Source organism: Daldinia decipiens (assembly GCF_022478715.1).
Source record: "Daldinia decipiens strain CBS 113046 unplaced genomic scaffold F4813scaffold_15, whole genome shotgun sequence".
NCBI lineage: Eukaryota > Fungi > Ascomycota > Sordariomycetes > Xylariales > Hypoxylaceae > Daldinia > Daldinia decipiens.
This window is the reverse complement of record NW_026054558.1, coordinates 46,960-71,292: the sequence shown is the minus strand read 5'-3', so window position 1 is coordinate 71,292 and position 24,333 is coordinate 46,960. Positions and strand designations below refer to the sequence as shown.

At 48.5% G+C, this 24,333-nt stretch overlaps 7 protein-coding genes and 1 non-coding gene across 8 annotated transcripts; 4 read left to right on the top strand and 4 right to left on the bottom strand.

Moving 5' to 3' along the window:
* The first annotated feature begins 2 nt into the window (after positions 1-2).
* On the top strand, positions 3-4,751 carry F4813DRAFT_358018 (uncharacterized protein). Its single transcript, XM_049243190.1, has 4 exons — positions 3-518; positions 585-1,294; positions 1,355-1,639; positions 1,699-4,751. Exons 1-4 carry the CDS (start codon positions 482-484, stop codon positions 4,309-4,311), a joined length of 3,645 nt encoding a protein of 1,214 aa, XP_049099794.1. The 5' UTR covers positions 3-481; the 3' UTR covers positions 4,312-4,751.
* Positions 4,752-5,180: 429 nt separating this feature from the next.
* Positions 5,181-8,909, top strand: F4813DRAFT_396000 (uncharacterized protein). Its single transcript, XM_049247776.1, has 4 exons — positions 5,181-5,375; positions 5,639-6,938; positions 6,993-8,430; positions 8,497-8,909. The coding sequence occupies exons 1-4, from the start codon at positions 5,314-5,316 to the stop codon at positions 8,799-8,801; spliced, it is 3,105 nt and encodes a 1,034-aa protein (XP_049099793.1). The 5' UTR covers positions 5,181-5,313; the 3' UTR covers positions 8,802-8,909.
* Positions 8,910-9,490: 581 nt separating this feature from the next.
* Positions 9,491-9,587, bottom strand: F4813DRAFT_t69. The gene has a single exon. It is a non-coding gene; the product is annotated as a tRNA-Thr (tRNA).
* Positions 9,588-9,715: 128 nt separating this feature from the next.
* Positions 9,716-12,819, bottom strand: F4813DRAFT_358014 (glycosyltransferase family 66 protein). Its single transcript, XM_049243189.1, has 4 exons — positions 12,488-12,819; positions 12,403-12,426; positions 10,508-12,329; positions 9,716-10,437 (listed from the first exon to the last, which is right to left on the bottom strand). The coding sequence occupies exons 1-4, from the start codon at positions 12,633-12,635 to the stop codon at positions 10,167-10,169; spliced, it is 2,265 nt and encodes a 754-aa protein (XP_049099792.1). The 5' UTR covers positions 12,636-12,819; the 3' UTR covers positions 9,716-10,166.
* Positions 12,820-13,051: 232 nt separating this feature from the next.
* F4813DRAFT_358012 (ATP synthase E chain-domain-containing protein) lies at positions 13,052-14,346 on the bottom strand. Its single transcript, XM_049243188.1, has 3 exons — positions 14,103-14,346; positions 13,841-14,030; positions 13,052-13,786 (listed from the first exon to the last, which is right to left on the bottom strand). Exons 1-3 carry the CDS (start codon positions 14,307-14,309, stop codon positions 13,713-13,715), a joined length of 471 nt encoding a protein of 156 aa, XP_049099791.1. The 5' UTR covers positions 14,310-14,346; the 3' UTR covers positions 13,052-13,712.
* A 177-nt stretch (positions 14,347-14,523) lies between these two features.
* On the top strand, positions 14,524-17,235 carry F4813DRAFT_60825 (WD40 repeat-like protein). Its single transcript, XM_049248696.1, has 2 exons — positions 14,524-14,977; positions 15,035-17,235. The coding sequence occupies exons 1-2, from the start codon at positions 14,849-14,851 to the stop codon at positions 16,991-16,993; spliced, it is 2,088 nt and encodes a 695-aa protein (XP_049099790.1). The 5' UTR covers positions 14,524-14,848; the 3' UTR covers positions 16,994-17,235.
* Positions 17,230-21,943, bottom strand: F4813DRAFT_395996 (uncharacterized protein; the record flags this gene model as incomplete). The annotated part of the gene is made up of 2 exons (XM_049247775.1): positions 17,230-21,142; positions 21,193-21,943. 2 exons carry the CDS (start codon positions 21,941-21,943, stop codon positions 17,478-17,480), a joined length of 4,416 nt encoding a protein of 1,471 aa, XP_049099789.1. The 3' UTR covers positions 17,230-17,477.
* Positions 21,944-22,784: 841 nt separating this feature from the next.
* On the top strand, positions 22,785-23,928 carry F4813DRAFT_358008 (proteasome subunit beta type 7 precursor). Its single transcript, XM_049243187.1, has 2 exons — positions 22,785-22,942; positions 23,018-23,928. Exons 1-2 carry the CDS (start codon positions 22,817-22,819, stop codon positions 23,708-23,710), a joined length of 819 nt encoding a protein of 272 aa, XP_049099788.1. The 5' UTR covers positions 22,785-22,816; the 3' UTR covers positions 23,711-23,928.
* Positions 23,929-24,333: the final 405 nt, after the last annotated feature.

The window sequence follows — 24,333 nt, the reverse complement described above, 5'->3', positions numbered from 1 at the left end:
ATGTAGAGGCTGTCGTGCACTTTTGACCTTTTATCTTAAATCTTTCTACCGAGTCCCTGTGATACCTGTTACCTCAAACCTTTCCTCGAGGTTCTGTTCTACATCTCATCTGACCAGCGCTAACGTTACCATTACAACCAATTTGTCATACTCATCAAAATCTCCAAGTGTACATATTAAACCGAGTTAGACTTGTATGTAAAACGTTCACGGTTGAATGTTTTGATTCACAGCTAGCTCGCAATCTATAATCACCGACGGCGCAACCATAAAAATACCTATATAATCTCGTCGCCTAAAATGCAATCGAGTTTTCTTTGAATGACCAGGACCTGCTATATACAGAGGCTTTCGAGCGAGTTGTTCGGCCCGAGAGTTTCAACGTAATAATTGCGAACCGGCTGCCTGAACTGTGTTTCGCGCAGTCGGTGTGAACAACCAATTCTTGAGGGCCAGCGCCTGCGCATTCTCAATACTCCCAATGGACCCGAATGACGACTCGCAGGCCACCCAACCAGGTCAGTCTCCACATTGTCGTATAGCTACATATCATTAGCGATAGTCTCTAACTCTTGCGTTTGTAGCTACTCAGAATGCCTTAGATCCTAGGAGGTTTGGGAAGCAGAATTCGGGCTTCTCAGACGAGGACATATCCGATATAATATGTCTACTCTATCCTAATTCCGACAGCGCCAGCCGCGAAGTTCAGAGGATCGCGTCCTCGTCCGAATACGCCCACCACACTGCTGGGAGGTACACCGCTGATGCCATAGACTCGGACCTATACCTAGAAGATGATGCTCAGGACTTTGGACGAACTCGAGGGATTGGCGACCATGCCCTCGTAATCAAATTGTCGTCGGTTCTCAAGGATCCGCGTCTAGGTTTTACCTTCGGTCGCAATCGAGCGAGGTGTGATCTTTGCTTTGACTACGACCCGAGCAAGAGGCTTAGCAATATTCATTTTCGTATATTTGCCAATAAGTATGGCACTGTCATGTTAGAAGACCAATCGACAAACGGCACTGTCGTAGACGGCAAATTGCTTCGGAAGCGCGCCGATCCTCAGAAGCCAAGTCAGAACAATCCGACTAAGAGGACTCTAGAGAGTGGATCGACCATCAAGATTGTTATGCATGACACTTCGAAGGACCTTCTGTTTCTCGTGCGCATTCCCCGTCGCGATGGTGACCACGATGTGGCATATAGAAGAAAACTCGGCGCCTATCTACGAAGAGCTCAGGGGCAAGATGATGATGCCAACAGGACTATCGGCCCTGGACCAAGTGGCCATGTAAGACGGCGTCCCCGAATAGTGAATGATATTACATACATCGATACTAATTCTAAATAGGTTAACCTTTTTCCACCTCCACGGAATAGGACCGGCATTAAAGATGAGCCTTGGGAGACTACGCAAAGCCATCCTCGCCTGCCCCGTGAGTGGCGCGGTGGTGAGAAGTATGCGCGCGTAGGTGTCATCGGGAAGGGAGCTTTCGCTACCGTCCACAAGGTTACTTCAAAATATGATGGCTCGCCGTATGCGGCGAAAGAGCTAGACAAGCGCAAGTTTATGAAGAATGGCGTCCTAGATCAGAAAGTCGAAAATGAGATGAAGATTATGCAAAAGGTTCACCACGTAAGCAACCTCCTTTCATCCTATCTCGGTTTCTCCAATCCATCTGACCCAAATTTAAGGAAAATATTGTCCAATATATCGAGCATTTCGATTGGGATGCACACCAGTTTTTCATCATTATGGAATTTGTTCCAGGTGGTGATCTGGGCAAGTATATCCTGGAGCACGGTCCGATAGCAGAGCCTTTCGTTAAAATTATGGCCGAACAGCTGCTTAGTGCACTTGGGTATCTCCATGAAAATAAGATTACTCACCGCGACGTGAAGCCTGACAATATTTTAATACACTCGACGAATCCCCTCGTAGTCAAGTTAACGGATTTTGGCTTGTCCAAAATGATTGATACCGAACAGACTTTCCTTAAGACGTTCTGTGGAACACTTCTGTACTGCGCTCCTGAAGTGTACAGCGAGTATTCGTCTTATGATGATAATGGAAGACGAACGCAGAGAAGTAATCAGAGACAGATCGATAGGGAAAGATACGATCACGCAATAGACATATGGTCCCTCGGGGGTGTTTTATTCTATGCTCTCACCGGCAGTCCGCCTTTTCCTGTTAAGAACGGGGTCACATACACGGAGCTGCTCGACCATATCATTAAGATACCGCTTAGCATCACTCCCTTATCACGGGCTGGTGTAACTAGCAATGGTATTCACTTCATATTAAGGATGATACATGTAAGGCCAGAAACCAGGGCGACCATTCTGGAACTACAAAATCATCCATGGATTGTAGGGGAAACAAGCTCTGTTAGCGTGGTCTCCGACGACAAGGACTTAGGACAGGCGGCCTCGCAGCTTAGTCTCGACGATAGACAAACGGCTCGGTTTACCGACGATGTCTTTAGGGAACCGGAGCCTGGTTTCTCGGTCGAATACGAATCTGAAAAGGAAAATTATACATTTGGGCAACAACGCCCGAATCGACTCTTTGGAGAAGTGAATAATTCGGTATTGGGTAGTTCCGGTGCCATCGGAGAGGATCATCTAAACCTCCCAGTCTCAGACACAAATTTTAGAGAACCTGATGCGCTAGAGACCGAGATTCTCGATAGTTTCGAGGAATCCGAGGATCTTTCTACCCCGAGGCAAAAAGGCCGCATAAGTAACGGTGTCCTATCACCCAGCAGAGACCCATTGCGAAGCAACTCGGAAAGTATTGTACTAGGCGCACATTCCCAAAGCCTTGGTGGCGCCTCTTCGATTCTTGGAAACTTGAACGTGAAGTCGCTGGCCAATGGTGACCCGGACTTCCGGTCTAGAATTGCCGACTTAACTACAAGTAAAAGAAAGCCTACATACGATACTAGCGACGAATACGAGGCAGGCGAGACTTGGATAAAGCCATCATTCAAGAGACTCAAGTCTTTAGGAGATATTGATGCTTCCGAGACTGAAGAGGACGAGCTCCGCTTACTCGCTTGTATCCCCCAGGTGGTGAAGAACGAATCGGGTCGCCAAATTGACTATCCACTACCTAAGACAACATTTTGGGATAGTTCAAACAAGCACACATGGCATTTAGATTATCCTGAGATGACTCATCTCCAGTTCAACGCATTCGAGCTCGCTGCTCAGAAGAGAAATGAAGAGTTTGGTCCGAGGAAATCGCGCCTTTGGGACCTCGCAATGAGACACTTCCCACCCACGCGCAACCGGAACCCTCCCAAGGATACAGGAAGGGCTCTGGTATTACGGCCAGCTCTACTTAAGCGGGATAACCGGTTTGCTGAGGAGATGCATGGCTCGCCTATGCCACACAAGGCTTCGACCCCCGTCGATGATGATTCTGAGTCGATTCCAGATACGTTACCACCAGAAACTCAAACCATACCACTAACGCAAGCCTCCGAGCTACCGCAAGCGGTCGTGGCCTTTTACTCGACCGAAGGATCATTAGTGTCGGGGATATCAATCCGTCTAAACGATCCCGTGATGTCGTGGGGACGGGATCCTAACAACACGGTTGTTTACGAGCCAGTCGTTGAGTCTAAGGTTCCTAAGAATGCATTCAGAGTCATGTTATGGAGAGACGGTTATGCTGCTTCTTTGGGCGATTTCCGTCCGTGGGATCCGGCTCGGCCAGCGAATAACCGTACGATGCGAGCTTCGCCCGAACCAGATTCATTTGCATTTTATATATCAACTAAGGCGACGAATGGGATACGAATCAACAACTGTCCTTTGCAGGCCAATGAGCCAAAGGATAGCACGGCCGCTTGTAAATACTGGATGAAGTTGTACCACGGGGATACCATAGTCTTTTGGGGATCCGACAACATTCACAGTCAGGCAAAAGTTACATTCGAATGCTACTGGGGAGGATCATCAGGCCTTAGACCGGTAAATGAGCTTCCGGCATGCGTGCCCGAGCCTCAGGCTCGCAAACTTGATCGTCTCTGGCCTAGAGCTGTGACTACGCTTCACTATGATAGAATCAAGGCCGAGGCGCAACGCGATCAAGAAATGAGGATGCAAAGCATGGACGAAGAAGTAGAGCGCAGTCGGGTTTTCGAAGATAAACGTGCTGATGCGGTGAGGATCCTTGCTTCGCGTGCTTCTCGTATGTCTTCACCAGCCAGCTCGACTCCCTCAACGGTGAGAGCGATGCCTCAGGCACTGCATACTATACCATCATCGTACATGCAGAGCAGTGGATATCACTAACGTATATTCAACTCGGCATTTGGAATTATCTGTTGTATCTCGCTAATGAAGGAATACACGCTCTCAACATAGCTGAATATGTCAGATACAAAGGCTATACCCCGATGTCGTTCTCCGTACTTATAGAGGTCTTAGATAAAACTATAGTGCCAAGTCTATGACAGGAAGGGCCCCCCTAATTTGGAAATGGGAGAGTATTTATAATATCATCGTCCGTGCAGGTATAATCCATATAGGTATGTGATGGCGGGAAAGGACATAGAGGGACATGTACACGCATACCTACTTTATATACCTTGGGGAGCTTACAAAGAGCTTATATAGGGCGGGACTCCTGGAAGGATGGTATGTGTTAAATTAGATATATCTACATGGACCCAGTCCCTCCATTTGGGGAGTGCTGCTCGACGAATATTTTAATAATAACAATTATCTACATACCTATTAGGAAAGTTATTAAAAGTTATTAATAGCTTTGGGTTCACTACCTAAATACAGCTGTGCAGTAAGTACCTACCTCATACATGTACCTAAGGTGAACCCTAAGGTGAACACCTGCGCATTGTATCCGGAACCCGACACGTCCGACACGTCGAAGTTACAAGGCAGCAGCAAAGGAGAGACGATGACGATAAACACAAGTACTCTTGTATATAGCTGCCCTAAAGGAAGTAGCGATAATGAAATAAACTTAGGGTAAACTTAGGGTGATGCAGAGTTACCCAGTTGTATTTGTCCACCTAAGGTGATTTATTTAAAATGTTTGTTGCCGGGGAAACTCGAGGTGAAATAGATAACAGCGGCAAAACTCCAGCTTTTATCTCCAACCTTGTTGCCTTGCCCCGCGCCATCATTTCTTTACCTTTCTACACACGCGACACAACATGTCAATCTGAGGCTACCGTACCCTTTGTGCAATTTCTGCATACTTGCCAACCTTTTGTTTGCACATCGCCGCCTGCTTAGATGGATTTGTACTGTTAATACGCCGATTGGGCTTTCATGCTACCTGCGCGTATGGCCTCGTTCAAGGTGTTTTCGCCAGGAGGGCAACGGCCTTCCAAGTAAGTATTTTGGTATTTCCTACTTTATTTCCTACTTTTAGCACGACTGCGCCTGGGTAGTTCTGAGATAATCTCCGGATTATCTCGAAAACCAAAACAATCTCAGAAATCATCAGGAACCGGTCTTGGGACTCAATATCGGCCTGTCATCTCAGAATGACGCGCAAGGGTTATTAATACCAAGCCTTTTCGTATAAATACATTCTGATCTATTGCTTCTTCACTCCACGCCTATCACATAACTCTTACTGATACGACAATAGGGGCAGCAGCTCCCAGTCAGAGCAGTTAGGATCGCAGCAAAGATACAACGAAGTTGACAATGAGGTCTACCTGCCTAGATCCAACGATATATACATCACCAAGACTAAAGGTGGAAAGCCCGCGTTGGCTCGCAAGAAGCATGACAGACTACCAGAGGACATTGGATTCGACCTTTTTGGCCAAAACATCGGTAGCTCATCTCGCGCAGATGTGGAGAAGCGGGCTCGTCGCCACAGGAGCTTCTACTCTCAAAGTTCAGGCTTTGCTTCGCCTTCAACTCCAAGCCAGCCTCACACGCCACAAACTTCATTCAACAACAACAACCAAGCTCGCGGATATGGAGCCTCTCCAGCTGGAACAGTGCGTAAAAGTAGTCTTCGATCTGCTTCAATTTCTACTCCCGAACGTATCTATCGTGTCAAAGAGAGCCCGCGCAATAGTAACACATACCATGACACATACCATGACGAAGTGCCCGGAGCGAGAGATCCAAACCAGATGCCTGCGGACTTTAGTCTTCCAACACAGCAAATCCCTATGTGGTCTCCACTACATACGCCTGTTTCTCCGCTATCGCCAGCTTCATTCTGGAATATGAAGGCTAATGGTAACAACACACCGACTATGGAGCCTGCCCAAGGTCCTTCGGCTGCTCTACCCACTAACCCTCGAGTATATGCTACTACGCAACTCCCCGACTACGGCGGCCTTCGAAGTCTGGGACAGAGACAGAGACAGTCTCTTGGTGTAGCATCAAACACTCAACATGTACAACCCCCAGCATACATGGCTCCTCCGTCTACGGCAGTGCATTCGTACTTTCAACCTCACCAGTATACTGCTTTATATCCGGAAGCTAAGTCATCTGCTTTCCCAATCTCTGGATCCATGCAGAACCCCTTTCCTGCTTTTCCGCTTTCACCGGTAACACCAACAACACCCCCGGCAAATTTGTCACCCGACGGGAGCAGCAAAGCGGCCTCAAACAGCACTGCGAGGTTCATCCCTAGCGAAGCTAAGGAGTTCGAGGAACATTATAGTGCAACTATGAAATCTCAAGCACAAGGAACAAGAACTGACGAAGGCAAGAAAGAGAAGGGAGCAATAGCAATAGAGGAAATTAGCAAGTATATACAGCATGTCCATATTTGTGCAGCTTGCGGGAAGAAGCGGTCTAGGGGATATCAACGAGCACATCCGTTGAAGAGAGGCGAAATACCGACCCGAGACTATTGCCGCAAATGCCTACACCACGCTCTCAAGGACACCGACAATACAGATGACGATCTTATGAGTGGCGTATGTCCGGAAATCTATCTCGAAAGAAATTACAATGCTAATGCTAGCCTATAGGATACCCGTGAATCTCTACGTCCCACTAGCTACGAGACGGCTGACACTATCCGTGAAGATGTGCCAATGGATGCAAAGGCATGGCGTAGCCGTAAGCTGAGGAGAAGACCGACACGCCTTGATCTAGCACCAAGGATCCCATCCCAAAGAGCTACTCGGGCGGGTTATACGGAGCCACCCTTGTCGGTATCCTCAGGAGAAGAGTCGGATTTCGGCGTCTCGGCACCTATTCCTATCCCAAGTCCTGGGGAATATCACTATCGAAACAAGCGTGCAGTCTCATCTGATAAAGAACCCCGACACAAGGTCAATATCAATATATCTACTTCTAAACTTAAGACATCTCGGGGTCGTCGAGAGAGTCCCGCGGACGAGGATGGCAGATCTACTCTGAGGAATGCTGCTCGTGCCAAAAGTTCCAACACGACAGCCAATCACGAACCAAAGGGATCAGCAGAGGCGACCTCAGGACTTAGTCAACGTGAAGACTTTGGCAGAGTCTATAGTAGTGGCATTGAGGTCTCATCTCAAGCTGCTGCCTCACCAAAGAGACGCACTAGAGTTCCACGACCGAATGTGCCTAAAGCAGTTTCTGAGGCCGTTCCCAAGATTTCTATAGGGGCGGTTCCTACGTTATCGGAAGCTCCTTCTCTAGAGAGTGAGACTCGTGATAAGGTGTATAAGAATATAGATGATGATGATTTCGAGCGTCTCAGCTTTCTCAAGGAAGTCCAAGAGTTCAAGAACAACTACTCTAACCTTGATCACAGCGATCCCCCTGCTCAGCGGACAGCCCGCGAAGGTTATGATTCGGCTAAAGAAAACAAGCCCATTCACAATAGAGGACCCAAGACCTACAACCATGACCGAAAGCGGCCGAATTTGGGCACAACACCCGACTTTGGGCAACCCTATGGGGGTCCAGGACTTCGTTGGCATACATATTCTAGTCGTGAACAAATTGGTTGCTATCAAGACAAACCTGAAGCACGTCAAGAGTTCCAAGGACATGTAGGCCATACAACGGAAGCCGAACCGGACACGCCGGATACTCCCACATGGCCGTCGACACCGACTTTGACGGACTTACCGTATGACAACGCGGCCTCTATCCCGGGTTTCACGGACGACTACTGGGGAGGGGGTGAGGAAGACGAGGACTGGGCTGAAAATAGCGCGCGAAACTTGGCCGAGGAAGAACTGGCATCCGCCGGTAAGCTTTTTGACGACTTGGCAGGTGGTAACTGGGGTGAATCTCGTACCTCCTCCTTTTTTATTCCCACGTTTGTGACTCGCACCGAGATCTCTGTAGAGTCTTTTCGTTCTAGTGAAGAGCAGAATGGCGCCACTGCTGATACTTCAACCGTTACTTACCAACTAGCTGAGACTTCGGAGACGGGAGAGGATGTCGACCGAAATGGGTCGACGAGAACATTCGGTAAGTTCATGAGAAAATGATATTGGTTTCCCGTGAACTGGAAAGGCTAACTAACTGTGCGCGTAGGATCCTTCAAGCAGAAGGATGGAGATTGTGCCCGCACCTGGATGCCACCGTCGTACCATGATACCTGGCAACGACCCGATCGACCCGGCCTACGTGAGACTCCAAGGGAGCAGCACAAGAATACTATGTACCACTTCGATGAGAGAGAATCTGGCAGTTCATTCGACCTGATGGCCCCGGACCCAACATCCTCCATGGCCGGCCATACGGGACACTCAACGGAGAATATGCCGCCCAGCATGTTTGACTACAACCAGTCTACCACTAGCGGAGGGTGGCATAATCGCCTCTCTTCGCGACACTGAGAGAAACTTTGGGCTTTATTGCCACTGTTATGGAACTAATTAACCCACTGTTATCCCGTTTGAACTCGCATACCAATAATTGATGGCCACCACACTTGTTCTGTTCGGATATTATGCCTATGCTGGCAAAGACGAATATTTGATCGCAATATCACCACCTGTCAATAGCACCTGACCTGACTGACCACTCACGCAAGCACCTATGCGTATTCATGTTATGTTGGATTGACCTTGGCGGTCTTATGAGTTGGAACAAAGGAATTGGACAGATAGAACGATGCTTTTGCAACCATTGGAGCTCGCTTTTGCTCTTCGTTTGAAGGATGTAGAAAATTGTACCTGTACCCCCTAATGACGCTTGTAGGAAGCATGGAAATTCAGTTTCAGTTTGCAGATAACTAGCACAGTTAGATACGTTATTGTTTTTTGGACCGAATTGTATTTCACTGTCATTGCTGTTGAGTTCGATACTCCTTTACGCATAAGAAAGAGATAGCTAATCCAATTGATTGATATCTCACAATTAAGAGACTGTAACTGTCTTTCCGATCAAGAGGATTAAGGGGAACCGAAATGTTATCCTCTCAGGTTACCTCACATCTCACATCTCACATCTCACACATATCAGGGCATCCTATCCTGACACATAAGAAAACTAGAAATTGACAATAGCACCCACCAAAAAGAAATGCCCACTACTGGAGTCGAACCAGTCATCTCCTCATAGCTTCCTTAGTAGTACTTTCCAAGTACTAGTGAGGCGCATTACCGCTGTGCCAAGCGGGCTATGAAAACTGATTTGTAATTTAACTATATATTAATTGATAGCCTATTCTGTCGGCAAAATCGAACCCACTTCATTCCCAACACATCCCCACTAACATCTTCCACAACGCCAACTTCTTTTGTTGTATTTTCACTTGGCCGTTTTTTATACCTAGGGATTTATATCTGCCGTAATTCGCTCGTATTCTCTAGGTGTATTGTGATTTGGCTTTTGGATCTCCTGGAACTTAGGAAAAATCACAAGTAACTCGTCGTCCCCCGAAGTAGGTGAACAGAGATACCTGTGGTATTGTTGTATTATGCAGACATTCTCATTAAGCAAGCTATCATTTCATTTACTTGATACTTGGGTTCACATCTTGCAAGATATAGGGCACTTGTTTGGATAACTTGGGAATATACGTTTTTTTTCCTGCCTCGCGTTCAATACCTGTACAGTGGCCAAGCCATCCATGGCTGCATTCCCAACTTTACCGGTATGTGTATGAATATGACCCAGGATAGGCTACCTGCCTATCACTTTATCTTTTCTTCCTACCCGATCAACACTTCGTATCCTCATCTCGTAATTCCATTTCATTAGTCAACTCTCAGAACTCTGGGTCCCCGCTTCTTAGTTGCCTTCTTCTTTTTGTGGCCCCTTTCAAAGGAAGCGGCAGCCGTATGATCTCGGCCTACATTGTCGAGATCCTTTACCTTATAGATTCTAATAATCCAGTTTTCGCTAGTGTAAGCCTCTTCTAGCGTGTTGAGGACTGGGCCCTTGTCGGGAAGTCGGGCGTTTCGGACGCGGTCTTGGGCCTGTCCGGGTGGGAAGAGAGAGCCGTAGTTGTAGTACGACATCTTGTACCTGGATTTGAGGAATGATGTGTTAGTAAGAGATGTCTCTCGACGCAGACATGGCTAAAGAAAAAACTTACATTAAACTATTCTTCATGGTTTCTGAAGCCTGATCATCAACCCTGTACTCACCTCGAGCAGTGAAGAAATCGCGCTCCTTGACTTCATCAGGCCAGATGCCTTCGGCGATCCTCACCATCCAGAGGAACTTGTTTATGTCGTCACCAGAATAGCCGAGGAGACCGCCGAAAACGACAAGAACATAATCAACTTCGTGCTGGCGCATGATCGGGTAGCTTACTTCCTCTCGCGAGCTCATAGCTTTACCAACAGTGGCGATATGGGTGTTGTTCCACGTGTTGTTGTCAACCAAAGTGGGACGGTCAGCCATGCCACCAATTTGATAACCATAATCCCACCAGGACATGATCTTGGCGTCTTCTTTGGTGTTTTGCCGAAGCCATTGATAGGCTTCACGGTAGTCGTCGATGATATGCTGACTTCCATCTGGCATCCTGCTTGCCAAGACAACAGAAGGTGACGAATAAGCATTTGAAGTTACCCAAGTACAATGTTGTACGAAGAGGAGTAGGTATAGTGTCATGCATCCAGCTATGAAGCCCTTCGACAAGAAGTTGTAAATGCCTACTACGGGTTGTGATGTAGTACGGAGTACTCCGTGCTTTGATGCCTTCTTCGGATCAACGTTCTCATCCTCCTTGTTGTCTGCGGGTATCGGCGATCTGGCGACCAAGTACGTGTCAAGGACTTGGGAAACCGCAATGGCAGCGGCTACGCATACAACAGGGGTAAGAGTGAGCATCAATCGCACCATGACGCCGGCGAAGTAGCTGCCAAACAAGGCATACACAATGATGAAGACATGCTCATCTTCCAGTCTCTGGAAGCACAGGTAGACACCAGCTGGGAAAAGCCAGATCAAGAAGTTCAGGTCGAAGAAGAAAGCTGGCCAGGCGGTTGGCTGATGCTCGGATACGGACGCGATAATTGGAATGTGGATCTTGGCGTATCCTGTATCCCATAAAGAATAAAATCGACCGGACCAGGGCGCAACGTATCCAAGGGTCGTGAGACCAACCAGACCGAGAACTGAAATGCCGAAGACACCACCTAAACCGACATAGAGGAACGTCTGGAATTGACGGCTTGGGACGGCTGACCGAACATACTCAAGGAAAGCGACAAGTTGGAGGAATCCGAAGATACCTAAAGCCGGCATATGTTCGCTAGTACGGACCGGTAGGAAACCGACGAACGGAATCTGCATGCTAGCTAAAGTACCAAGAGCATACCATGTGGTATACGAGACGTAGAGGCGCATGCTAAACCTGCCCATGCACACGAGCACGAAAGCGTGCAGAGGCACCAAGCATGTGATAAAGGCGTATCCACCCCACGAGGCTACCATGTAACCGTAAAAGAGAGCGCAGAGGGCACCCCAAAGTACAGAACCTAGCTTCAATGCCTTAATCCAGAGATAAAAGGTAAAAACAAGGAGGAAGATGGCAATAGCCTCGTTATCGTAGGAACCAGCCACAGATCTCGATATATAACCTGGGGCAATACCCATGAAAGCTGCAGCAAGAAGACCAGCAGACGGGGAAGTGGTCATCTCATTGGTAAGGAGGTAAGAAGCGAAAGCAGTAAGGCCGGAGAAGGCCGGCGCAAGAAGCACACAGATGTTTCTGATGTCAACGGGAACGGCCAAAGCTCGGAGGAGATGGTAGATAACGCCGCTTGTGACCATCAACCCAGGATAGAGGGTACCTCCGGTAACTCGCCCAAGAGGATGCCATGTTCGGTCGTCGAACCAATCCCAGAAGTCGTAGAATCCATTGGCAACGAGGTACTTGGTTGCTCGGAAGTTGAACCACGGGTCGACTATATATAGCAATCAAGTTAGAGACGGTATCTAAATAGCATATTGCTATTATACGTAGTGGAGATAACTAACACTCATGGATAATACTCTCGAAGCCTACAAGAACAACAGTTAGCAGTTAGATTCAATATAATAGAGAGATAATAAAGAAACGTACGAATAACGGAGAACAGTCGACTTGCGACTGCAGCGCCGGCAATGAAGCAGAGAATAATAACCCTTAACAAGGTTTTGGTGTTCTGGCTCTTGCCCACGCTGACAAGTAAGTCGACAGGCGTTGAGTTGGTGCCAGTTGCGACAGCCATTGTGGGTGAGTGCTGCCTCGAGACAATGCAACTAGGTGGTAGACGGTGTCAACATTTGAGAAAGATGTGGTATGTGGAAAGGGGGGGTGTTGAATTGGGAAGTGAAATTCGTAGTTCACTCGGCCTCAAATCTCAAATGGATAAACGGCGGAAGTGATGAGAGGACAGCTGGAGCTTTTACAAAATCGATCCGCGCGTCGCAGTTGCAGAAAGAGCTCCACGTCTGCAGGGGTCCTAATTCAATCTGCATGTAATTATGTAATCATTTTATATGTGTGGGAGTGAAAGTACCAGATACATGAATACATGATCGGGTATGCGCATTGTGCTACATACATATGTACATCATGTAGGCACGGGCATCAAGTATATAAGTACCTAAGGTTAGGTAGGTATTCGCATGACCGTAATAGACTCCTGTCTTAAATCATGTTAAATATTTTAGGTAGGTACCTATTTATTATTATCAGGCATATGCATCATACGAACTAAGAGCTCTGTCTTTCATATCCTACAGGTCAATACTGAACTATGTATATGGGTAATTGAGTGTGTCTATCTATCAGAATGCTATCCACCTGCTCAATATTGCCTCAGCATTTACTAAAGACTTTTCATATAGATTTCATATATATGTAAATGGGCTAAGACGTTAGTAGAACCTGTCCAGGCAAACCTCTCATCTTCGTCTGCCTAGTAGAGTAGACGCAACATGTAATACTGGGAAGTGATAGTAAACAGTATAAAATTCACTCAAAGAAATCGAACGCAGCCGCCAAGGGCTGTACCGTAAACGTCATGCAAGATCCGGCCATCCCAATGCCAAATGGGTCTAGGTTAGCATAAGTTTTGGTATTTTACACATGTACAGCGTGAAACCCGAGGAAATCTATGAGGTGGTCTTTTTGGAACCGTATCGCAATCATACACAGAGCCTGCAAAGTCGTCGGTAGAGGAAGCAGCTTCGATCCAACCCCGGCCGCACCGAGTTCACCTCTAGCCCTCTCTCCCGTCTCTGCCCCTAGTCTCTATTGTATTTCCACGCGCACCGGGTCTGGTATCAGTATTATTACATCCCTACGGATTTTGTGCCGCGAGGGCGTTGAAGTAGGCTTCCAGGTCGAAGTTGGGGTCCATCGGGTCTTGGTTCACTAATCGTACCGTTAGCATCTTATTCGACTCGCATGTAACCATAGAAAACGTACAAGGACTCTTCTCGGGCGCCGCAAGAGTTGGGTTTTTGGACCTCGCATATTCGGCCCTCGCCTTCTCTATTAACTGCTGCTTGTGTTCGTACTCTTTCTTTGCCGCGGCGACCCTTTGCGTTGCGTTGATACTTCTCTGGTGCGTGAAACCGTAGAAAACGCCTAGGGCAAGAGCCGAGTACCGGAGCACCTATATAAAATTCTGTCAGTTATGGCCTCGTGGTACATCTCGGGCATACGGCAAAGCCAGCGGCACACGTACGTTGACTCCCGAAGTGGTAGACATTAGGCCGGTATGTGATGAGAGACGGAACGAGCGATCAATTAGCGGTGCAAGGGACGGCGATAGGATGCTAATTGGCCCTGTTCCACGAGGGGAGGAATTGTCGAGGGTTGCGCTTCGAGGTGGGAGGTGGAATGGTGAGAGGCTTGTTACGGGAAGTCTAGACGGCGTCGGGAAATTTCGCATACTTATTTTTTATTTTTACAAAACCAGAAGCCACTGCTAGAGAATGTCGATACATGTGGTGGTACGAGCCGAGCTAAATAAGTGGGGGTTAAACAAATACATTAAGACTAATATGAACCAATAGAAAGACAGAACTGTAGGTAACTGCCCAAGTAACATCATTTTTTGAGACCTCTGCAGGCCGTAGGTACACATGCAAATTGCAAATTACCTACCTAGGTGGACGCACGGATGCTACCGGCGTCGCGATGTCCCGACAAAGAAACGCGCATTCATTAAGGTACAGCTAATTAAGGTAGACGTAGCGCCCGTTAGAATCTCAGTAACCGTTGCGATCCCCTTAAACTTTAACATCCACTACATACGCGCGAAACCGTTGCGCTCCGTTTAATAGACCACTAAAGATATACAATACACCATTCACCTATCTCGTACATAATACAATAAACCAACAAATCCTCGGCCACCTAGGTTTATCTAGATCCGTTTTCCTTATAAGCCAGAGACCGCACCCGGCATGGGTCTCGGTGGAGTACAAGATGCAACAACGACGAGATGAGATTCTGGCAAAGAAGGCGAAACTCGCCGAACTCAAGAGACAACGAGAATTAAGAGCTAGCCAGGCAGCCTCTGTTGCTAGACCTAACATAACCGGTGGGCCTAGCGATGTCAGTTCATCCTGGTTACTACGCTTCTATCTCTTCCTACACTAACTCACATCATAGCTCATCTCCCCCACTCCGGGTCGCGACAATCGCAAGGTCATCGAGTCCTTGATTAATAGTCTAGTGGGTGAAAGTCGACCTGCCTCTTCCACGACGGGTGTGGCATCCCCTGGTCTACGAGGAAGTCGGCCCAACAGCGTCCTCAGTGCCGACGACCTGAGCGGTGAACACTCACATTCAGAATATGCTTCCCAGGTGAACGGCCATCCTGCCTCAACCCAGCCGCAGGTCTTAACAACGGTACCCCTCCAAACCGTGTTCGAGTGCCCGCCATCTCCTGTTAAGGAGATATTCTCCTACAGCAAAGGCGTGCAAACTACCGACGACTGGACGCCCCCGGCTACCAGGCCTCGAGCCTTTTCAGATCTCGAGGATGAGGACCTTCCTGTCACATCTACTCCCAACAAGCGGCTGAGCAGATGGAAACGCGACAGAGAAGAGGAATTACGTCAGAATTTACGATTAGAAATTGAAGAGGAATTGAAGGCTGCTCGGGAGTTGATTACCGATGGACCCTTACAGGCCAATTCTGTTGTTACTTCGAATTTCCCGGCTAGGGCATTGAATAACGAGGAGTTAGCAGCTGTTGTGGCATCTGACGACTTTGTTGATTTTGTGGAACGCTCAACGAAAGTTATTGAGCGAGCACTTGATATCAGCAATGAGTATGACATATTGACAGATTATTCACTTCAAGCCCACGACATTGAGGACGAGGATGAGCAGGCAGGTAACACGGGCGGAAAGGGACGCCGGAGAGTTAAGGAAGTTGTGCAATTTTATGATGAGCGGTGGTCTAAGAAGCGTATGATTAGCAGCATTGACTTCTCACCAAAGTTCCCCGAGCTGCTGCTGGCATCTTACACCAAAAACCCGTCTGCTCCCCACGACCCCGATGGCGTTGTGCAAGTGTGGAATCAACATCTCCACGACCGACCCGAATTCCTCTTCCATGCCCAGTCTGATATTCTCACTGCAAGATTCTCTCCCTTCCACCCCAACTTAATCATAGGCGGTACATATTCCGGGCAGGTACTCCTATGGGATACCCGGTCCAAATCTGCCCCTGTACAAAAAACACCGTTGACAGGCTCGGGCCATACGCATCCCGTCTATTCTGTCGATATTGTCGGTACACAAAATGCGAACAATGTTATTTCAGTTTCTACCGACGGCGCTTTTTGCGTGTGGAGCGTTGATATGCTTTCCCAGCCGCAAGAATCGCTTACTCTCACAACACCACCTCCCAACAAGTTCGAAGATCTCGCACCAACCACAATGGCCTTTCCTCAAGCAGATCCAACATACTTCCTCGTAGGCTCGGAAGAAGGTCCTATCTACCCATGCCACCGGTACGACCGTGCCGGCGCCAAGGCAGGCGTCGACTCTCGCGTTTCCTATAAGGGCCACGCTGCTCCCGTCATGAGCGTCGATTTCCACCCAGCCCGCGGCCCCGTAGACCTGGGCGATCTTGTCCTCTCCTCTTCCCTCGACTGGTCCGTCAAGCTATGGAAAGTCCGCGCCCCCGCCGCAACAAGCACCATCGTCGAGAGCGCCGGCACCGCCGTGCCCCCGCTACTAGACTTCGTGCGTGAGGACGTCGTTTACGATGCCGCCTGGTCCCCTGTGCGCCCCGGCGTCTTCGCCCTCGTCGATGGTGCAGGCTCCTTAGAGCTCTGGGATATCACCGTCGAGACAGAGATCCCGGTCGCCAAGATCAGTCCTACGCCTCGAAAGGACGGGCGACAGTTACTCAGCAAGAGCCTGAATAAGATCGCTTGGGAAAGTAGTGAGGGGAAGAAGCTAGCGACTGGTGGTATTGATGCTGTTGTCAGCGTGTTTGAAGTTGGGCCTGATCTGGGTGGGAAGGAGGCGGTAAGGAGCGAGGAGTGGACTAATGTCAAAAAACTCGTTGCGAGGCTCGAGGCCGTTAGCGGAGGCGTTGCTGGCTTCGTATAAGTGCTCGTGTTTAGGTTTTCTATTACTATTACTACTACTCTTGTTTCGTTGTTGGGGGGGGAGCGCTTCCGGCTGTGGCCCTTGTGTCAGGATGAGTAACGTGGGCTGGCTACCGTGCATGTGTCTGTATTATACCCAGCCCGAAAAATGGCATTTGTCGAACGATGAGATGACATGGTGAGTTGTGGTGCGGTATTGTGGTTGTCTGGCCTATAGCCTAGCTAGAAGAACTAGGATATTTAGATACTATCTACTTCTTGACTAGCATAAGCTTACAATTAATTGACCTTGCGACGAGAGAAATTTTGTGTTATGTGAGGTGCTTAGGCAACTTCATTCTACCTTAGAAATGCATATTTCTTGTAGTAAAATATCTCTGCATCCAACACTACCTCCTACAAACTCGAACATACAATGCCTCGGTCTCGTAACTTATTCTTATCATTGATCGTGACCGTAGCTACTACCTGCCGATGTGTGATTCCTATTCAATATCATCCACAGCCCAGACACCCGCGCCCTTTTTCTGGAGGCTACCCCTAAGTTTCCCGAGTATGGCCGTCCTACGCTCCCGCTTTTCCTTCACAGCCTTCTTCTCCGCGTCCCCAAAGCCGCTCAGCTTCTTGCGTGGCGGAGTGTTAAACATGCCTCCGCCGATACTCCCTGATACAGAGTGGCGGAACACACTACTACGCTGCGGTGTGCTCTCCCGCATTGAGCGTTCTGGAGAGAATACTGACGCAGATAGTCTCTTAGCGTTTGGCGTGGCGAAGGGCGAGCCCTCGCGACTGTTTGGGCCGTGCGAACTAACACCCAGCTTTCGCATCTGATTCTCGAGGACGTCGATATCGCCGCTACGTTTCTCGACCATGGTGGTCAGCTTAGTGATGGTGCGCACAACCGCTTCGATAGTCGGTGTTGGACCACCCTTCCCATTAGTGCCGTTGGTAGAAACGATCTTAGCCTTGAGCAGAGTTAAGTTTTCCTCTGCTTCCGTTAATAGCTTTGTAAACTTTGCGTATTCTCGTCGTAAATCGCTCTGTTGTGCTGCCTGTTCGGCACTAAGAGGTAAAGTACGGTTTGCAATAGTCTGTTCGGGATCAACATGCGAGCTAATAATTTTCTTGAGATCTGCCTGCTTGTTACGATCGCGAGTAAGCTCACGTTGAATATCTTCGCATTCTGCAAGCTTTCCAGCTACGTCCCCCACTCTCGCCTCCTCGAGAGCATTGGTCAGATCATCGTCAATGATGTGAGCTAAACTCTCAAGTCCGTTTAGGGTCCAGTCGTCCGGGATAGCCAAGTCATGTCTCGTATACTCTTTAGCATAGAGCTCTTTATGTCCTCTAATGAAGCCCGCGAGGGATCGTGCGTTGAGACCAAGAGTATCAATCATTGAGTTGATGTCTCGATACACAGCTTCGACTTGCGAGGGCACACTATCACCTGCTGGTGGCACTGCACCCGGGTGTGCGATGAATTCGTCAAGCTCCAACGTTGGCTTGAGTTCTGCTTTCAGCAGATTTTGAACAGCATCATCCTCTTCGTCAAGAAGCAACTGTTTTTCCTCGGCTTCTTTTTTAGCCTTTGCTTTCCGTTGCTTCTCGATCATATCTTCAAGATAGGCGGCGTTCGGAACCGAGGGACCGAGCTGGGATTGCTGTCGTCTAGATGCACCAAGAATTTGAGACGCCATACCAGGTGCACTAAAGGATCGCGACTGGTCCCTACCAAGCATTCTTGTCGATACTGAGCCTCGCACTGGGCTTGGTGAACGGGGACTAACGGGGTTTGGTTGGGGGAAAATTGGAGCGTTCCGGCTCAATTCGCCAAAGACGCTTCGCCGGTCTTGATCTGGACGAGATATAGTAGAGAAGCTTCCTGCCAAGCCATCAAATGAGCTTTGGGGTGTAAACCCAGGGGTCTTGTTAATACCCGTACTAGAAGGGCTGAGATCTTTAGCAACATCGACACCACTACCTTCACTAATGGCCTCGGTGCCTTCCTCCTCTTCCTCCTCTTCAGATAGGTCATCATCTTCACTATCTGACGGAACAGGAGGAGGATTTGTTGGAAATTTGAATCCAGGCCCAATGACTTCAGATACTGGCTTAGCAATGGGAAGTGCGGGTAGCTTAGTTTCGTAGGCTTTCGGCTGCTTTACAGGATCCGGTGGTAGGGGCGAGTCATCGACAGGTTTGGGCTTAGTAACAGTCCCAGGCAGCGGGGGCAGAGGAGCGTCGTACGCCTTCTTATTATAGACGGGATCCGGTGGCAGAGGTGCGCTATCGTTAGCAACAGGTAATGGTTTGCGTGAGGCCTCCTGGACCGCTTGCTTAGGAGTCGAGTCCGCGAAACCAGGAGGTAAGGGTGCATCTTCGGCCCTGGGAGGCGTGTCCTTGACTTCTGAAGTGGCAGATGATGTCGAGGAGTCGCCTAATGAGTAAGCATCTTTGCTAGTAGACTCTGGAGGAAGAGGTACGTCTAGAATACCTTTAAGGGGCTTAGGAGTTTCTGGCTCCGCTTTCACTTGAGGAGTTTCAGATGTTGGTGTCTGAGAGACTGCAGATCCGAAAACGCTACTAAGGCCGCTAGGAGTTTTCGGTTGAAATCCGAAGATTCCTTTGCTTTGCGACACCGACGAAGTGGGGGACATGAATTTGGATGGCGCGGGCGTCGATGTTGGCGTAGTTGACTCCACGTTCGATGATGGCGCTGGCTTCGAAAAGGGACTCTGTGCCCCGGTCGCGAGTGGACTCGCGGCTACAGGCTTTGCTGATTCATCTATTGTAGCTGCGAAGCCCGAGCCGAATAACGGTTTTTCAGTCTTCGGTGTCTTTTCATCAGTATCATCATCTCCCGCATTCGGATCGCGTTGAAAACTAGACGTCAATTTAAACGGCTGTGACCCAAAAACACTTCCAGTCCCCGTACTTTGTTTAGAGCTTGGAGCTCGGAATATGGAGCTAGTATCTGTGTCCATAGAGACATCAGGCGCATCCGGCTTCGTGGATGCGAATATGCTCAATCCGCTAGAAGAATTATTAGTTCCAATGGAAGCAAAGCCGCCCTTGTTTGCGAAACTAGCAAACCCACTACTTGAATTCGCGGCACCGGGATTTGAGCCTGCGAACGATCCCATAGCTCCGCCTGCATTATTAGGGTTATTAGCGATGCTAGCGAAGCCCGATTGACCGAAAGCAGGCGTGCCAGTTGAGGCAGACCCTGAAGCCCAAGGCGAAGATCTTGTACCGAGCCCGGTAGATTGCCCAAATGCCGGTGCGGGACTGGTACCAAAGCTTGATGTACCAAACGCAGGTGTACCGAATTTCGGCGCCGTGGAAGCGGCACCAGCGCCAAAAGTACTCGATCCAAATGCAGGCTTATTAGCATCACTAGAGGAAGGCTGGGTTCCCCAGGGCGAACTCTTTGAGCCCAATGCCGAGGTGCTACCAAACGCCGTCCCTACTACCGCTGACTGAGCTCCAAAAACAGGGGGATTCGAGGCCCCGAATGGGTTTGGTTGGACAGGTTTAGGGGTCGTCGTTTCAGTAGAGCTTGCCGCATTGCCTTCTACAGCTACGATCCCCGGATACGTAGTCCCTCCCCTAATAGATTCGGAATATACAAACCACCAAATAGAAAGTATACCTTCGGCATTCAAAGCCCAATAACCTGGTAATGGGCCAGGAGATTGATCTATCTCATCAGTAGGTATAGGTTTATAAACCTTCTCTCGACTAGATAAATCGAGAGCTGTACCAATTACTGCCGGGGTCTCCATACCTTCACCCATCGGTAAAGTGGCCCGCTTAGAATCATCGGCCAACTCGGTAGTAGTGAAGATATTCGATGGAGCACCCGGGGCCAGCGGGGTCTTCGAACGCGTAAAAAGACCAATATCTTCTCTAGCTGTCGAGGAGCAAATCAGGAGGTCTTGGAGATTTGGTGGGAAGTCCTTCAACCGCACAAGAGTATGATGGGGAGTCCGATTGCTGCCAAAGGGTTCTACGGGGTCGCTGAGCTTTTGGAATTGGAAATTCTCCCCTTGTCTTGTGATCAGATGGCACCTAGTCTGGGGAGACTCTTCTGAAGCAAGCACATGAAATGCTAGGAAAAGATCCTTCTCGAGCCAAACTAAAGACGAAACTAGGCGGTTATTAGTTTAGAAAGTTACCGGGTGTAAACAAGGGACCTACCAAAGTAATTTGCATCCAAATCCGGTGGCCTGGGGATATCCGCCTTGACTTCACCACCGGGTGTCATCTGCTGTATAGTACCGTCACCAAGGCCAGCCACCAACTGCTTTCCCTTATTGCTCCAAGCGACACAGCTAACTTGATTCCTCAAAACCTGTCCGGTAGATCCTGATATAAAACCACGTTCCTTCATGTTCGCCATCAAAAGTTTGCCTTCATTCGTCACAACGGCGCATAGTTCGCTCTTCTCCTGGCTAGGGTTTGGTACCAAAGCCCTAAGTGGCTCGCCATTCGTGGGTATTTCGAAAGCGGTCTCGGTCGAGCCTTGCTGTAGGGCCTGGGTCTCATATACCGCTAAACCTCCACGTTCCTCAGCCGACAATATCAGATAGGCTCCGTCAGTCGTAAAAGCTAATTGGCATATTCGAATAGGTGAGGGTAACGTTAATGGAGACTCGAAAGCTCGGACATCATCGTCGCCATCTTTAGGGCTATAGAATGCTTTTCGAACAGCTTCCGTAGGGGCCAGCACGACACCGTCAGGACCAGCGGCAGCAACAAGACCTTGTTGCGACGCGATGCTGAGAAGGGAAGCATTATTGGAGGGGGGCGGAGACCATTGCGACGTTAAACGTAGCTTAGCATCACCAGACAACGACAGGAATCCGAGGGCTTCGGTCTGAATAGGTTCCGGTGGCCCTTGGGCGGCATCCCCAGCTGCCTGTCCCACGTTTCCGAAGCTGAATGCCATTGCTATGGCAAAATAGGATACTAGTTTCACAGGAAGGTATTCATGGAATACTAGCTATCACATTAGTAGACAGAGTTGGTCGTATCGGAATCTTCAGTTGGCTTAAAGGACAAAGCTTCCGAGATAGAACCCAGTGGATTAAGCTATTCGGTGTTTGCCTTGTTAGGACACTTTCGAGTGTAGAAGTATCTTTCAGGCAAACAGGCCTGTCTCCGTAGAGGAGGGCATATGACAGTGGTCTAAAAAGGATAATAACAATGAAATGTGTTTTACAGTTGGCGCGAGAAAGTCGAGCTCAAAATTGTAAGACGAGATGCGCCTAAGAGGTAAAATTACCACCTGCATACTAACCTAGAAACGTACCTACAGATGTTCGCGTTACCCCTGCTGCCGCATCGGAGCTTACCTACATGTAGGTACCTGTGTAGCGAGGATTGGTTGCTATGCCTCCCTAGGTACCTTATACATGTCATGAGGTACTTATATAATTCCCCTCCATTCTATTTTTATGGTGTAAATTATAAGTAGCTAAGTACCTTCTTCTACATACATACAGTATGTACCTCTTTTAGGCAGGCAGGCAGGTAGGCAGAACGCGTGCACTGTAACAGCTGGAAGAGCATTGAAGGTAGGTAAGGTCCAATGCAGGCAGCTAGCTCCTGGTCGTCATCCGCCTTGTTCTACCCAATTCGCAGCAAACAACCGCATTCTACCTTCATTGCTACTTGGATCTAAATTCAAGATTCCAACTACCACCAGTTGATATCCTTTTTACGATACCAACACTTAACCGCTCGACACCGTATCGCATCCAAGCTCCGTACCTTAACTTATCCCGAAGAAAAAAAGAGTACCGCCACAAACCAAGCCAGCATGCCTGGTTTCGACTTCTCAAACTACAATCGCAATGCGGCTCTTCACGCCCGAGGTGTCCCGCTGCCAAAGGCGACCAGTACGGGTACTACGATCGTCGGGTGCATATTCGATGGAGGCGTTGTGGTCAGTCATTTTTCAATATCATCGCCAGCTCCCCGTTAAGAATGATGACACTAATGCAAGGCTGGCAACAAACAGATCGCAGCTGATACTCGAGCCACCAGCGGCCCCATCGTCGCTGACAAGAACTGTGAGAAGCTACATTATATCTCACCCCAAATTTGGTGCGCTGGTGCGGGTACCGCCGCTGATACAGAGTTCACCACCGCCCTTATCTCTTCTCAACTCGAGTTGCACTCTCTTTCGACCGGTCGGAAACCCCGCGTCGTTACTTGCATGACCCTCCTCAAGCAGCACTTATTCCGATACCAAGGTCACATCGGAGCGTATCTAGTAGTTGCCGGTGTTGATCCCACGGGAACTCACTTATTCACTGTTCATGCCCACGGTAGCACAGACAAGCTTCCTTATGTGACTATGGGTTCCGGATCGCTGGCAGCTATGTCCGTCTTCGAATCTCAGTGGAAGCCGAACGGTACCAAGGAGGATGCCATGCAGCTCTGTTCACAAGCCATTCAAGCCGGTATTTTCAACGATCTTGGTTCCGGATCGAACGTTGACTTGGCCGTCATTACCGCAGACAAAACCACCTTACATCGTGGCTTCGTCAAGCCGAATGAGCGTAGCCAGAAACTCAAGAACTACAAATTCAAGCGTGGTACTACAGCAGTACTCAACGAAAAGATTATCACCAAAGACGAGATCGGAAAGTACGTCAGCGTGCAAGAGCTAGAGTCTGCAGAGGGAGAACAGATGGATATTGACTCGTGAGGAACGAGGAAGGAAATGCAACGATAATCGTCTGTACCGATATCCCGTGGTAATACAAGAGTATTGTCCTATTCACAGCCAGGGTAATCGATGAATAACCATCGGTGATACAAATTCATACGAGCTTCACCTATGGCTACCTATGCAAAGTGCTCTTCAGAATATCAACCCTAATGCCTCAATATTGATATTTAGATAACCAAATCCCAACCAACCACAAAACTCTATATGTGAAGGTTTGATACGACTAATGTCCAGTTATCTATCGCGTAGTCTCTTTCAGTTAGCAGAACTAAACACCATAACTTTAGGTGCTTAGTGTATATGATATTTTATCATGGCCCTACTAACACCAATTATAAGTCACGGACTTGATATATATAGCAGGTGTGTATGGGCTTTCCCAGTCGCACAACCTTGGGTGTTTGATCTAGTAGCAAATCAGGTACAAAGCTAATCCTATGAATTTTCATGAATCCAATTATTATAATTTACACAATATTCGAATAACTAAATGAGCAGCTTACTAAGCTCAAGGATTTGCGGTAGAGTGGGTTCCCATTTCTCCGCATGCGTTAAAAGCTAGAACGGTCCTATTCGACGATCAAATTATTAGAACATGC

What these genes read in the sequence shown, in the direction of transcription:
- F4813DRAFT_358018 (XM_049243190.1), top strand. Translation starts at nt 482, where the DNA reads ATGGACCCGAATGACGACTCGCAGGCCACCCAACCAG. An exon ending in GCCCTGGACCAAGTGGCCAT is followed by an intron (nt 1,295 to 1,354) that starts GTAAGACGGCGT and finishes AATTCTAAATAG; the next exon opens with GTTAACCTTTTTCCACCTCC. An exon ending in TTATGCAAAAGGTTCACCAC is followed by an intron (nt 1,640 to 1,698) that starts GTAAGCAACCTC and finishes CCCAAATTTAAG; the next exon opens with GAAAATATTGTCCAATATAT.
- F4813DRAFT_396000 (XM_049247776.1), top strand. Translation starts at nt 5,314, where the DNA reads ATGCTACCTGCGCGTATGGCCTCGTTCAAGGTGTTTTCGCCAGGAGGG. An exon ending in ATGACGATCTTATGAGTGGC is followed by an intron (nt 6,939 to 6,992) that starts GTATGTCCGGAA and finishes GCTAGCCTATAG; the next exon opens with GATACCCGTGAATCTCTACG. An exon ending in TGGGTCGACGAGAACATTCG is followed by an intron (nt 8,431 to 8,496) that starts GTAAGTTCATGA and finishes CTGTGCGCGTAG; the next exon opens with GATCCTTCAAGCAGAAGGAT.
- F4813DRAFT_358014 (XM_049243189.1), bottom strand. Translation starts at nt 12,635, where the DNA reads ATGGCTGTCGCAACTGGCACCAACTCAACGCCTGTCGACTTACTTGTC. An exon ending in CGAGAGTATTATCCATGAGT is followed by an intron (nt 12,330 to 12,402) that starts GTTAGTTATCTC and finishes TGCTATATATAG; the next exon opens with TCGACCCGTGGTTCAACTTC. An exon ending in ACCATGAAGAATAGTTTAAT is followed by an intron (nt 10,438 to 10,507) that starts GTAAGTTTTTTC and finishes CCTCAAATCCAG; the next exon opens with GTACAAGATGTCGTACTACA.
- F4813DRAFT_358012 (XM_049243188.1), bottom strand. Translation starts at nt 14,309, where the DNA reads ATGCGAAATTTCCCGACGCCGTCTAGACTTCCCGTAACAAGCCTCTCA. An exon ending in CTACCACTTCGGGAGTCAAC is followed by an intron (nt 14,031 to 14,102) that starts GTACGTGTGCCG and finishes AATTTTATATAG; the next exon opens with GTGCTCCGGTACTCGGCTCT. An exon ending in GGCGCCCGAGAAGAGTCCTT is followed by an intron (nt 13,787 to 13,840) that starts GTACGTTTTCTA and finishes CGGTACGATTAG; the next exon opens with TGAACCAAGACCCGATGGAC.
- F4813DRAFT_60825 (XM_049248696.1), top strand. Translation starts at nt 14,849, where the DNA reads ATGCAACAACGACGAGATGAGATTCTGGCAAAGAAGGCGAAACTCGCC. An exon ending in TAACCGGTGGGCCTAGCGAT is followed by an intron (nt 14,978 to 15,034) that starts GTCAGTTCATCC and finishes CTCACATCATAG; the next exon opens with CTCATCTCCCCCACTCCGGG.
- F4813DRAFT_358008 (XM_049243187.1), top strand. Translation starts at nt 22,817, where the DNA reads ATGCCTGGTTTCGACTTCTCAAACTACAATCGCAATGCGGCTCTTCAC. An exon ending in TATTCGATGGAGGCGTTGTG is followed by an intron (nt 22,943 to 23,017) that starts GTCAGTCATTTT and finishes GGCAACAAACAG; the next exon opens with ATCGCAGCTGATACTCGAGC.